This window comes from Mus caroli, unplaced genomic scaffold, assembly GCF_978045245.1.
Source record: "Mus caroli unplaced genomic scaffold, Mus_caroli_1 scaffold_4, whole genome shotgun sequence".
Classification (NCBI taxonomy): domain Eukaryota; kingdom Metazoa; phylum Chordata; class Mammalia; order Rodentia; family Muridae; genus Mus; species Mus caroli.
This window is the reverse complement of record NW_028227259.1, coordinates 147550970-147562998: the sequence shown is the minus strand read 5'-3', so window position 1 is coordinate 147562998 and position 12029 is coordinate 147550970. Positions and strand designations below refer to the sequence as shown.

Sequence of the window (12029 nt, the reverse complement as noted above, 5' to 3'; positions counted from 1 at the left end):
TGCTAAATAAACATGCCGCTGTCCTCTGTAGGCTGTGGGAGTGACCATTGGGAAAGGATAGATTTGCCCTTTGGCATCTTGCTCTGATGGGCAGTGGTGTCTTTTGTCTGGAATTTAACATTAGCCAGCCTACTCTAAGCCACCACTTTTGGGCCCACAGGAGCACATAGTGAGGGTCAGAAGTGGCATGCAGAGCCCTAGTCACAGGCAAGCATCTGCTGGCGTTGGTTTGCTCTGTTCACCTCACTGAATCCCATCTTCCTTTCAGAGAACACCTTCAAACGCATCGGGCCCCCACTGGAGAAGCCAGCTGAGAAGGTGCAGCGTGTGGAAGCCCTGCCTCGGCCTGTCCCACAGAACCTGCATCCTCAGATGCCGCCCTATGCCTTTGTTCACCCACCCTTCCCCCTGCCACCTGTGCGGCCCGTGTTCAACAACTTCCCCATCAACATGGGTCCTGTGCCCGCGCCCTATGTACCCCCTCTGCCCAACGTGCGTGTCAACTATGACTTTGGCCACATGCACGTGCCCCTGGAGCACAACCTGCCCATGCACTTTGGCCCCCAACCACGGCATCGCTTCTGACACCCAAAGCCCTGTCAGCCGTGCTGAGTCTGCAGGAGGGCCCAGTCTCATCTTCTGAGTAGGGGTGAAGCCCTCCATTCCCTCTCAAAAGTGGGCGCGTGTCCTCCTGCCCTTACCTTTGCAAGGCCCATGCTCCTTCAGGTCTGATGCCCTCTGGGTGCTGATTGTCACTGGGCCAATTATAGGGCAGCTCCCTAGTCTGCCATCTTAGCAGCCAATCCAGTGGCCCTGACCATGAAGCAAGGCCTCTAATCACTTGCCATACTTCCTCCCCAGCAGCCCAATGAAAGCCCAGGGGGGAAATGGCCTACCATCCCTAAGCCGGGGCTCTCTCTTTGTTGCCCAAGGCCCACTTAGGTCCAAGAGCCTCCGAGAATCTGTGGCGCAAGTTTTGTTCTGTTGTTATCTAAAGAGGTTGCTCCTATTCACGTAGTTTGAGCTGAAGTTTTTTTTTTGTGGTCTACTCATTTGTGTCCCTATCCGTGGAAAGTCAGGTTGAAAGTATTTCCCCGGGGCTGGCAACTGCTGAGAGCCAGAAGTCCTGACACTTGACGTCAAACAAAAGGGCCCTTTAGGAAGCTGTCATTTATTCCCAGGGGGGCCCTGTTCTGGGGTGAGCAGCTTCTCTCTCCTAAGGTGTTGGGGGTTCCCTGGCAGTGCAGCTGACCTCATGGAGCTGCTACAGTCGTCACAGCAACCCTGCTGCCTGCTCCCCGTCCCTCACTGGTTAGCAGTGGGTGCACACAGGAGAGCTCCCAGCTCCTGTGTGATGACAGTCAGATGAGAGTCCAGGCCTGCAGAGTCTTTGCCGTGTTCCCAGTGCCTGTGTCTCCTCCTGTCCAGACCAGGCTTTTGTCCTCCAGCGTTTGCTGAGCAGGACCAGCAGCAGGTTTCTCAGTTGTACTGGCTGTCCTTGTCCTCCCCTTGCTGTGGGGGTGTCCCCTGTTCAGAGTGTACAGACTTAGAAGGGGGAAAGTCCCTGGGAGAGTGTGGATGGGGCACAGTGGCTCAGGAGCCCTGCCATGGTCACCTGAACTGTGGTGTTAGTCTGAATGACAGTGCCTTGGAAAGATGGGCCACATGCTGCATGACAGGATCCTCCAAGTACCTTAACTGTATCCGTGTTCTCTGCACTTGTCCAGAGGCCCCCATGCGTGGGTGGCTGGGTGGTACTCCAAGCACTGCCCCTCCACGGCCTCATGAGCCGCTGGACTGGGCGCCCAGTTCTAGGTTGACTCAGTACTACCCCTCTCACAGCCTTTCCACCAGGAGACCAGATGCAAACAACTGGCGGCAGTTTCTGGGATGAGGCCAGGGTCGTGTCCTCCAAAGTATAGTCAGTCTGTGGATGCAGGGAGGCGGCTCCTGCCTGTCTCCATCCAGGAGTGACCCTCCCAACACCTCCGTGCCAGCAGGGATCCCCAAGGCAGCTACCACCTTAACATCTAGGACCCGGACTGCTTCCTGGTGTGAGAAACTGCCTAACCACTCCCAGTGTATTTGCCTTAAAACTGGAGAGAACCTAGTATTTGCACTTAGCGACAGATTTCAACGTTACGAGGAAAGTGCACGCTCTCACTTTGTACAAAAGAAAAAAAGAAAAAAAAAATGAAGTAGATGGTTAAAAGTTTTTCTTTACCTTTTGGTAGTAAAAATAGAGGAACCAAGTCTGTTTAAACTACTGTGTAAAAAGACTGTATCATATGTAACTTGAATTTTGTGTAAATAAACGTTTGTGAACGCTTCTCTTGGCTCTGTTTGCCCCCAGTCAAATCACAGGTCCCCAGGAACTCTTGGGTGCGAGCACACACCATGCACCACTCACTTCTCCAGGGAAGGACACAGGACTCCTAGTGGCCCCGATGTAGGCCAGAAAGAAAAGACCCCTTTCATCTGCCAGAGGAGAAACTTGGTGCCTTGGCTGCTAAGTCCCAAGTAGGACACAATAAAGAAGTGTCTTTAGCAGAGAACCTTGAAGAAAGCACAGGCAGTCCTTGGAGGACCCCACCCCCACCCCCAGATGTTCCCAGTATGACATTAGAGAATAGCCCTCTAATCCTGGACTAGCCTCATCCAGCTGACAGGGCCAAGAAAACAGCCATGAGCCTGGCATGGGGGTGCCTGGCCTGATTGGCTGGCTTGAAGGACTTGAGCCTTCTGAGACCTGCACCCCATAACACCACCACATGGCCAGGAGGGCCTGGGCACAGAGAACGTGGGACCTGCAGGTGGAGGAAAGCCAAAACAACACTCCCGAGAAGACATTGTCTGCTCTCCTGCCCTTTATTGTTTTATTGGACTTGTTTCACATCAGAAGGTTTTTTGCTGAAGTAAAACTCAGGGACAAAATTTCTCTACATCCCCAGCTTCCAAAGCAGTCACTGCCTACAATTTCCTTGGTTGTCCAGAGCCTTCTGGAGTTGCTTCTGTATAGGTTACACATTACATCTGTGGTGGCTGAGGCTCTGCAGCTGGGTGGGGCCAGGAAACCGGACCGTTCTCCCTTCTAGGTGATAGTGGTGTCCTGCACCTCCCCAGGCCCCTGCTTGCAGGTTCACACCCACTGCTAAGGCTCCAGGCTTCAGGCCTCTGTTTTCAGTTCTTCAGGAATCTTCCCTTCTCCGTAGGCTTTCCCGGATTCCACGTGCACTGAAGGAGTTGATGATGACAGGCTGGCCTGATACTCCACTGTGTGGATTTACCCTACTTCACAAACATTGCCCAAGTTAAAAAAAAAAGTAAGCCGGGCGTGGTGGCACACGCCTTTAATCCCAGCACTTGGAGGCAGAGGCAGGCGGATTTCTGAGTTCGAGGCCAGCCTGGTCTACAAAGTGAGTTCCAGGACAGCCAGGGCTATACAGAGAAACCCTGTCTCGAAAAACCAAAAATAAATAAATAAAATAAGAAAGTAAATCTAAGGGCCTCCAGTGTTGTTGCCGTTACACTCAAGACCCTCAGTAAAAACCCTCTGCGTAGTGGGTCACAGATAAGCAGTTCACATTGGCCTCAATCTTAATGCCCCTCCCTCTGTGCCCCAAGTGGTAGGATTATAGGTGTGCACCCCTACACCTGGCCTATATAGACAGCATTTGTAGGGTACTGTGCACACAAATGCGACTATGGAGAGCAGGAGTCAGTTTGTTCTTCAACTGGTTTCCCGTCTTTTATTGTGTTCTTTTTTTTTTAGCTTTTGGTTTTGGGTTTTGTTTTTTTTTCCAGACAGTTTCTCAGTGCAACCCTGGCCATCCTGGAACTCACCCTGTAGATTAGACTGGCCTCAAACTCATAGAAATCCACCTGCCTCAGCCTCCGCTCCTGGTTTAAAGGCATCTTGGAATTAAAAGTGCGCACCAGTACTGCTGGTCTGTTTTGGTTTTCTTGAAACAGGGCTCCTCTGTGTTGCCCTGACTGACTTGTAACTCATTTTGTAGATTGGCCTCAGAGATCTGCCAACCTCTGCTTCCCAAAGGCTGTGATCAAAGGCGTGCACTACCAGGCAAATCTTACTTTCTGAGACCAACTGAACCTCCATTCACTTAATTTAGCGAGGCTGGCTAACTAGCAGGCTCCAGGGGCCCATTTCCCCCTCACTAGTGCTGAGACTACACATACCTGCCCCTGGCTGGGTCTGGTTTTGTATTTTAGGTGGAACTCGAATCCTCATGCCTGTGTGGCAAGCCCTTTGCTGCCTGAATCATCTTTCCAGCCCCTACCATGTAACATCTTTTGTTAGAGGAGGATTGCTGTGGGTTTTGCTATGATATATATACTTCGGGCTTTTTTTTTCTTTTCTTTTTGTTTTTTGTTTGCTTTTGTTGTGTCGTTTTTTTTTTTTTTTTTTTTTTTTAGGGAGAGGGGAATGCCAAATTAGTCTTCCTGTGAAGCCTGAACTTGGAATCCTTCCTTGGCCAGGTGCCAGTGTGCCCAGCTGCCTTTGGTGCACAGTACTACTATCTTCAAGGGTTTCCCTCTCAGGGTGGCAGCCAAGCTCCAAGCACTCTGATCCTGTGACCACTGGGGAGACAGTCACTGGCATGACCTGAGGGCTGCCTGAGTCTTCCTCAGTTGCTCCTCTTGCTTCCTCTACCAGGGACTTTTTGTTCTGCTTGCCAGTAAGGAACATGGAAGCGAAGGGAAGATTTGTCTCTCCCAGTCATGCCCAGCCCAGCCCTGTCAGTGATCATAAACAGCTCCGCTGTGGTGGCCCTAGGATGTCTGTCACATTTGTCCAGCAAGTCCTCCAGGCCATTGGAGCCCAGGTTCTGGGACCTATTATTTGTCATTAAAGTAAGAATCAAGATTAATTCTAGCTGGACATGGTGGGACATGCCTTTGATCCCAGCCCTTGGGAGGTAAAGATTACAGATCTCTGTGAGATCCAGACCAGGCTGGTCTACACAGTGAGATTTCCTATCTGACAAAGAAAAGACAAAGACTGCATTCTGGGGTGAGCATGAGCTTGTACCCTTAGGGTAAAGCATTTGCTATGCAACCCTGACAACCTGAGTTTGATCCCCAGGACCCACGTGGATGTGGGTGTGGTCAGATGGCTTCTGAACTTCACTACACATATGTAAAGCATATACTTACAGTAATAAAGAAAAATAGGACAATCTTAGGTGGGCATGGTGGCACATGCCTGTAATCCCAGCAAAGACAAACCTCTGGGTTCAAGCCCAGCTTGGTCTACTTAGTCAATTCTAGGGCTACCCGGCGAGACTCTGAGCGCCTGAGGGCAACCCCCGGATCCCAGGGTGGGAGGTGAGAAACAACTCCTGCACGTTGCCCTCTGATCTCCACACTTGCACCATGACACAGACAAACATACACTCACCATATATACACACGATGCAATAAACTAAAAAAATCTAACTTTAGCTGGAGGTAGTAGGTCATACCACGCACTCACCCCAACACTTGAGAGATCTCTGCATTGGAGACCAGGCTGGCCAGGTTGGTCTATATAACAAGTAGCGAAGCCAGCCAAGGCTATCTACTGCCTTTATTTCAAATGAACAAACACATAAAATCTTCAGGAGACTATGTCCTCTTCCCTGTCCTGTGAGCATTCAAGGGTGGCCTGGTGTGATCTCACAGAGCAAAGGCACAGAGATGCTGAGGTTCTAGAGATTGAACCAGGGATCAATCCCTGCTGGGTTAGCATTCAACTGGGCTACAGGCTCAGGCCCCAGGGGAGCATTGGTGAACAGGGCAGTGGTGGTGCACGCCTTTAATCCCAGCACTCAGGAGGCAGAGGCAAGTAGATCTCTGAGTTTGAGGCCAACCTGGTCTACAGATGGACTTTAAGGACAGCTAAGGCTACATAGAGAAACCCTGTCCTGAAAAACCTAAACAAACAAACAAACACCTAAAAGAACATTTGTAAACCCCACCCCCCAGCCTTCATGCTTCATGGCCACACCAGCCCACCCAACCTATGAAGGTATGCTGATGGGCCTAAAAATATCCCTCTCCCTCCTCCATTTTGACAGGACACAGGGCCAACCAGGAAGCCCCCAGGATGAAGTCAGAGCTGACAGAGCCACAGGAAACCAAGAACACTGGGTTCAGTCCTAGCTCTTTTTTTTTTTTTTTTTTTTTTTTTGGTGTTTGTTTGTTTGTTTTTTCAAGACAGGGTTTCTCTGTGTAGCCCTGGCTGTCCTGGAACTCACTCTGTAAACCAGGCTGGCCTGGAACTCAGAAATTCTCCTGCCTCTGCCTCCCAAGTGCTGGGATTAAAGGCGTTTGCCACCACACCGGGCTTCAGTCCTAGCTCTTGACCTCTTCCCCCATCTGTGGCACTAACGCGCCCATTAATAATCTCCTTAAGGATATTTTCCAAACCCCCAAAAGACCATAAACAACCACTTGGCTCAGAAATACCTCCTCAGCCCCAGATCAGGGTCAGGTAGGCTTAGGAAATGCTGTGTGGAAGCATCTATGTATGGACATGGAATCATACATAAGCCTGTAAATCTCAGCACTTGCCAAGACAATCAGGAAGACTTCGAAGCTAGCTTGGGCTATGTAATAAATTTAAGACTAACCTGAGCTACATAGTAAGTTCAAGACCAGCCTAGGACACAAAATGTGGCCTTGTCTCAGAAAGAAGGGGAGAAGAGAAGAGTAGGGGAAGAAAGGGAAAAAGGAGGAAGGGGTGGGAATTGAGGAGTGGAAATGGTGGCTCACATCTGTGAGCTGACACCATAGAACTAAAGGCTAGACTAGACTCCAGAGTGAGTTTAAGACTAGCCTAGGGCTGGTGAGATGGCTCAGTGGGTAAGAGCACCCGACTGCTCTTCCGAAGGTCCAGAGTTCAAATCCCAGCAACCACATGGTGGCTCACAACCATCCGTAACGAGATCTGGCACCCTCTACTGGAGTGTCTGAAGACAGCTACAGTGTACTTACATATAATAAATAAATAAATCTTAAAAAAAGAAAAAAAAAACTTAAAAAAAAAAAAAAGACTAGCCTACGCTACTTAGTGACGCTATGCCTCAGATGAAGAGGGAGGAGGAGAAGGAGAGGAGAGTTGAAGGGAGAAGAGAAGAGACAGAGAAGAGCTAGGAAGACAAGGTTCTTAGCCCAGAAGGGAACTTGCTGTGGATCCTATGAAATGGCCTTGGTGAAGACAGTGGGACCCACTAGAAGTCACATGAAAGTTGGCTTGCTGTTTTTAGGATCAAGTTACTTTTGCCAGCGTCATGGTGTGCAAGTCACTCTGGACAGCTAGAGTCTTGGTTTTCACATCAGCAAAACAGAGAGTTGCCTGGGTAGCCCTCTACCTGCTCCCCATCATTCTGCCATGTGAAGCTTTCAAAGTCCATGGAGATGCTCACTAGGAAGGTTTCTATTGCAGTGGTCATTGGATGTCATTCCCAACAGCCAAAGAAGCAGCCCAGCCAAGGGTAGTGATGCAGGCATGTTATCACAGATGCTCACTCTACCACTGAGCCACACCCCCAGCCCCTCACTGTGGGATTCTAGGCAGGGGCTCTACCACTGAGCCACGCCCCCAGCCCCTCACTGGGGGATTCTAGGCAGGGGCTCTACCACTGAGCCACGCCCCCAGCCCCTCCCTGGGGGGTTCTAGGCAGGGGCTCTACCACTGAGCCACGCCCCCAGCCCCTCACTGGGGGATTCTAGGCAGGGGCTCTACCACTGAGCCACGCCCCCAGCCCCTCACTGGGGGATTCTAGGCAGGGGCTCTACCACTGAGCCACGCCCCCAGCTCCTCACTGGGGGATTCTAGGCAGGGGCTCTACCACTGAGCCACGCCCCCAGCTCCTCACTGGGGGATTCTGGGAAGAGAAAGAGAAAAGACACTTAATTGGAGAGAGGGGAAATAACTAACCAGAGTAAGATCAAAGCTAGGCTAAGCAACTTAGTGAGGCACTATCTGCTTCAAATAATAAGAGGGCTCAGGGCATGGAATCTCTCAGTGAGGGGCTGGGGCTGTGACTCACTGGTTGCGGAAAGCGTCTGTGATGACAAGCCTACATCACAACCCTCGGCTGGGCTGGTCCTGCAGGAGAGTGTTACTAAAGGATTGTTGTTCTCTAAGATCTGAGGCAAGAGCATCAGGAGTCCAAACGCAGCCTGGACTACATTGTGATACATCAGAAAACCAAAAACTAACCAAGCATGCATGGTAGCACATGCTCTAATCCCAGCACTCAGGAGGCAGAGGCAGATGGATCTCTAAGTTCAAGGCCAGCCTGGTCTACATGGTGAGTTTCAGGCAGCCAAGACTGCATTCTTGCTAGAAAAGCGTTCTACCAACTGAATGACTTCTCATCTTGTTTGTTTTGAAACAGGATCTTATATGTAGCCCAGGCTACCCTCAAACTCCAGAGTCTCTAGCTTCAACTTCCCTTAGCACTGGGATTACAGGGGTGCACCACGAAGTCAGGTTTTTTGGTTTGGTTTGGTTTGGTTTGGTTTTTTTGTCTTTCTTTCTTTCTTTTAATCCAGCCACATTTATTAAAGTGTCAAATGGGCCAGCATTGCCCTCCAGGGAATTTTCTCAGACATTCGCACAAAGGTTCATGGACACAGCAGCTCTTAACAGGCGTATTTGTATTAGTGATGAATGAGACTCGATGTCTGCGGCAGGGAGTGGGGGGATGTCGATAAGATGTGACATTCATCCACTCACAGAGCGTGGGCTGAAGACACAGTGAGGCCTGTCTGTGCAGATAAGGAAAATGAACGCTCGTTAGGTGACAACTCAGGTGCCCAGCTACGGGGTGCATAGTAGCCCATGTGTGAACAAACAAAATTGGAACTGTCAAGCCATGGACTGTAAGACGGGACAGCCATTGTGGTGAATTCTATCATACTTCCTTAAAAAGTAGCCAGCTAAGGGGGTACATGCATTTAAGTCCAGGAACTACAGAGGCAGAGGCAGGCAGATCCTCTACCACTAGATTCTAGGCAGGGGCTCTACCACTGAGCCACGCCCCAGCCCCTCACTGGGGGATTCTAGGCAGGGGCTCTACCACTGAGCCACACCCCAGCTCATCACTGGGAGATTCCACACCCTGAGTTTGAGGCCAGCCTGGACTACAAAGCAAAGAAAGTCAGACCAACATAGAGGAACTCTTGAAAAAAAAAATTAAGCTGGTTATAGTGGTACATGCCTATAATACTGGCAGAACTCCCAAGGCAGAGGCAGGAAGATTACCAAAGGTTTGTGGCCAACCTGATCTACACAGAAAGTGACAGGTGAGCCAACCCTACACTGTGAGACCCAGTCTCAAGCAGAGGCTGAGATAGCTCTGCTGTGCTAGCCATGCAAGTTTTGACAACCTGAGTTCAACCCCTAAAAGCCGTGTAGTGAGCCGGGTGCTGCAGTATAGATCCAGAGTCTCAGCTCTGAAGACGGGAGGCCTTATCCTCTCCCTCACCAGCACAGAGAGAGAGAGAGAGAGAGAGAGAGAGAGAGAGAGAGAGAGAGAGAGAGAGAGAGAGAGCAGAACACGCTCGTTCTGTTCTCCAGAGTGCAATGGCCCGATGACAAGGCAGCTCTATTCATGCTCGAATTCCTGAAGTGCTAAGATGCCAGTTAGAGCCGTGGGCGCGCTTAGACGCATGCCTTGCTGTGGGGCTCTGCCCAAAGCCCTTGGGCTAGTGAGCGATGGCTTCATGGTGGAGTTCAGGAGGCTTTTGGCTTCGTGATGCTCCTGACTCTGAGTACTGGGTTACAGTTAGTTTAAAAAGATCTTTTAACGGGGTGTTGTTGAAGCAAGACTTTAATCTCAGAACCTCTGAGTTTGAGCCCGGCCTGGTCTACAGAGCAAGTTCTAGGACAGCCAGGGCTACAGAGAGAAACCCTGTCTGAAAAGTAACACACACCCCCCCAGCCTGAAAAAAAAATCTTTAAAATTTTATGTGTGTCTGTGTGGCAGTGTATGTGGCAGTGTGTGTGTGTGTGTGTGTGTGTGTGTGTGTGTGTGAGAGAGAGAGAGAGAGAGAGAGAGAGAGGGAGAGAGAGAGAGAGAGAGAGAAAGAGAGGTGTTCAATTAAAAGCATATTTTAAAAAACAGCAGAGGCTAGAGAGATGGCTCAGACATTAAGACATTTGCTACACTTTCAGAGGGCCCAGGTTCAGTTCCCAGCACTCAAGTCAGACAGTTCACAACCAGCTTTAAGTCTAGAAACTCTCTTGGGTCCTCCTCACGATCCTGACACACATGGCATAAATGCACACACACACACACACACACACACACACACACACACTACTATATTCACATGAAGGTCAACGGACAGGAGTCAGCTCTCTCCTTCTGCCTGTGGGTTTTCAGGGATCTGACTCATGTTGCTGCTTGGTGGCAAGTGCCTGTGCCTCTAAGCTCTGCTCTTTGAAGAATGTCATTGTAGGGCTGGAGAGATGGTTCAGCAGTTAAGAGCACCGACTGCTCTTCTGAAGGTCCTGAGTTCAAATCCCAGCAACCACATGGTGGCTCACAACCATCCATAATGAGATCTGACACCCTCTTCTGGTGTGTCTGAAGACAGCTACAGTGTACTTACATATAATAAATTAAAAAAAAAAAAAAAAAGAGCCAGGCAGTGGTGGCACATGCCTCTTTAATCCCAGCACTCGGGAGGGAGAGGCAGGCGGATTTCTGAGTTCTGTGAGCCATTTCTTCAACCTAGATATGTAATGCAGATTGTATATAATTTCATTATATATCTAGGTTGAAGAAATGGCTCAGAGGTTAAGAGCACTGGCTGCTCTCCCAAAGGTCCTGAGTTCAATTCCCAGCAACCACATTGTGGCTCACAACCATCCGTAATGAGATTTGATTTGATTTCTGGTGCAGGTGAAGCCAGAACACTCATAAAATAAATAAATATTTTTTAAAATATATCTAAGTGTCTAACACCAACTGGCATAGTAACATCTTCAGAAGACGCCGTGGCACCCCTCACTTCTTTGGGCTCACATCTTCAAGTGCAGTGAGCTGACCCCGGAACGGGCTCCATCCTGTGTCTGCTTTCTGTCCACAGTCGAGTGCTTGCTTTGGCCGGGTGTGTCAGGGCCCACTCTGCAGGAAACTGTGGCCCAGCTCCTAGGCGGATGGCTCTGGTGTGCGCTGCTTCCTGTGAGCTGCCCAGCAAGCCCCAACGCCTGTGCACATGGTGACTCTGCTGTCCCTTCCTCTCTGGGTCTGAGTCCTCTCAACAGTGTTTCCTGTCTGTTCCCAAACACACCACATGGCTTTGAAGGCCCGCATTCGCCCCAGTTCGTGCTTTATGATTTAAGGGAGGTTTTCCTTTCAGAATTTTTGTTGTTAGTGCGGAAAGATTTGCCAGAGTCTCACGAGGCTGGGGATAGCCTCAAACTCACTATGTATCTGCAGATACCCTCGACCTCCCCATCCTCCTGCCTCCATCTCCCACCCCAGGTGCTAGAATTACAGATCAGTTCCCCCATATCTGGCTCGCTTGATCACTTGTCTTATAAGAACCCCAATCTTTTGTCTTTGGATCAAATTAGCCTAATGACCTTATTATATCCTCTCTCTCTCTCTCTCTCTCTCTCTCTCTTTCTCTCTCTCTCTCTCCCTCTCTCTCTCTCTCTCTCTCTCTCTTTCTCTCTCATCTACCTACTACCTATCTATCATCTATTTATCTACCATCTATTTATCCCTCATCTTTCTATCATATATATACCTACCATTTGTCTATCTATCTATCTATCTATCTATCTATCTATCTATCTATCTATCTATAATCTATCATCTATGTATCTATCTCTATCATCTATCCCTCATCTATTATCTCTATATCTACCATCCATCTACCTATTTATCATCTATCTATCTATCTATCTATCTACCTACCTACCATCCCTCTTCAGTGCCAGAGGTTGAACCCAGGCCTCTCACTTGCTAGGCAAGCCCTCTAACACTGAGCCATGCCCCCAACCT

At 49.6% G+C, this 12029-nt stretch overlaps 1 protein-coding gene across 3 annotated transcripts in view; it reads left to right on the top strand.

Moving 5' to 3' along the window:
• Positions 1 to 2330, top strand: part of Rnf216 (ring finger protein 216) — a 114858-nt gene extending 112528 nt beyond the window's left edge. For all 3 annotated transcript variants that reach the window (XM_021162526.3, XM_021162524.3, XM_021162525.3), the window contains exon 17: positions 269 to 2330. In XM_021162526.3, coding sequence (XP_021018185.1) covers positions 269 to 585 — 317 coding nt within the window. In that variant the 3' untranslated portion in view covers positions 586 to 2330. The remainder of the gene's footprint in view (positions 1 to 268) is intronic.
• The last annotated feature ends 9699 nt before the right edge of the window (positions 2331 to 12029 follow it).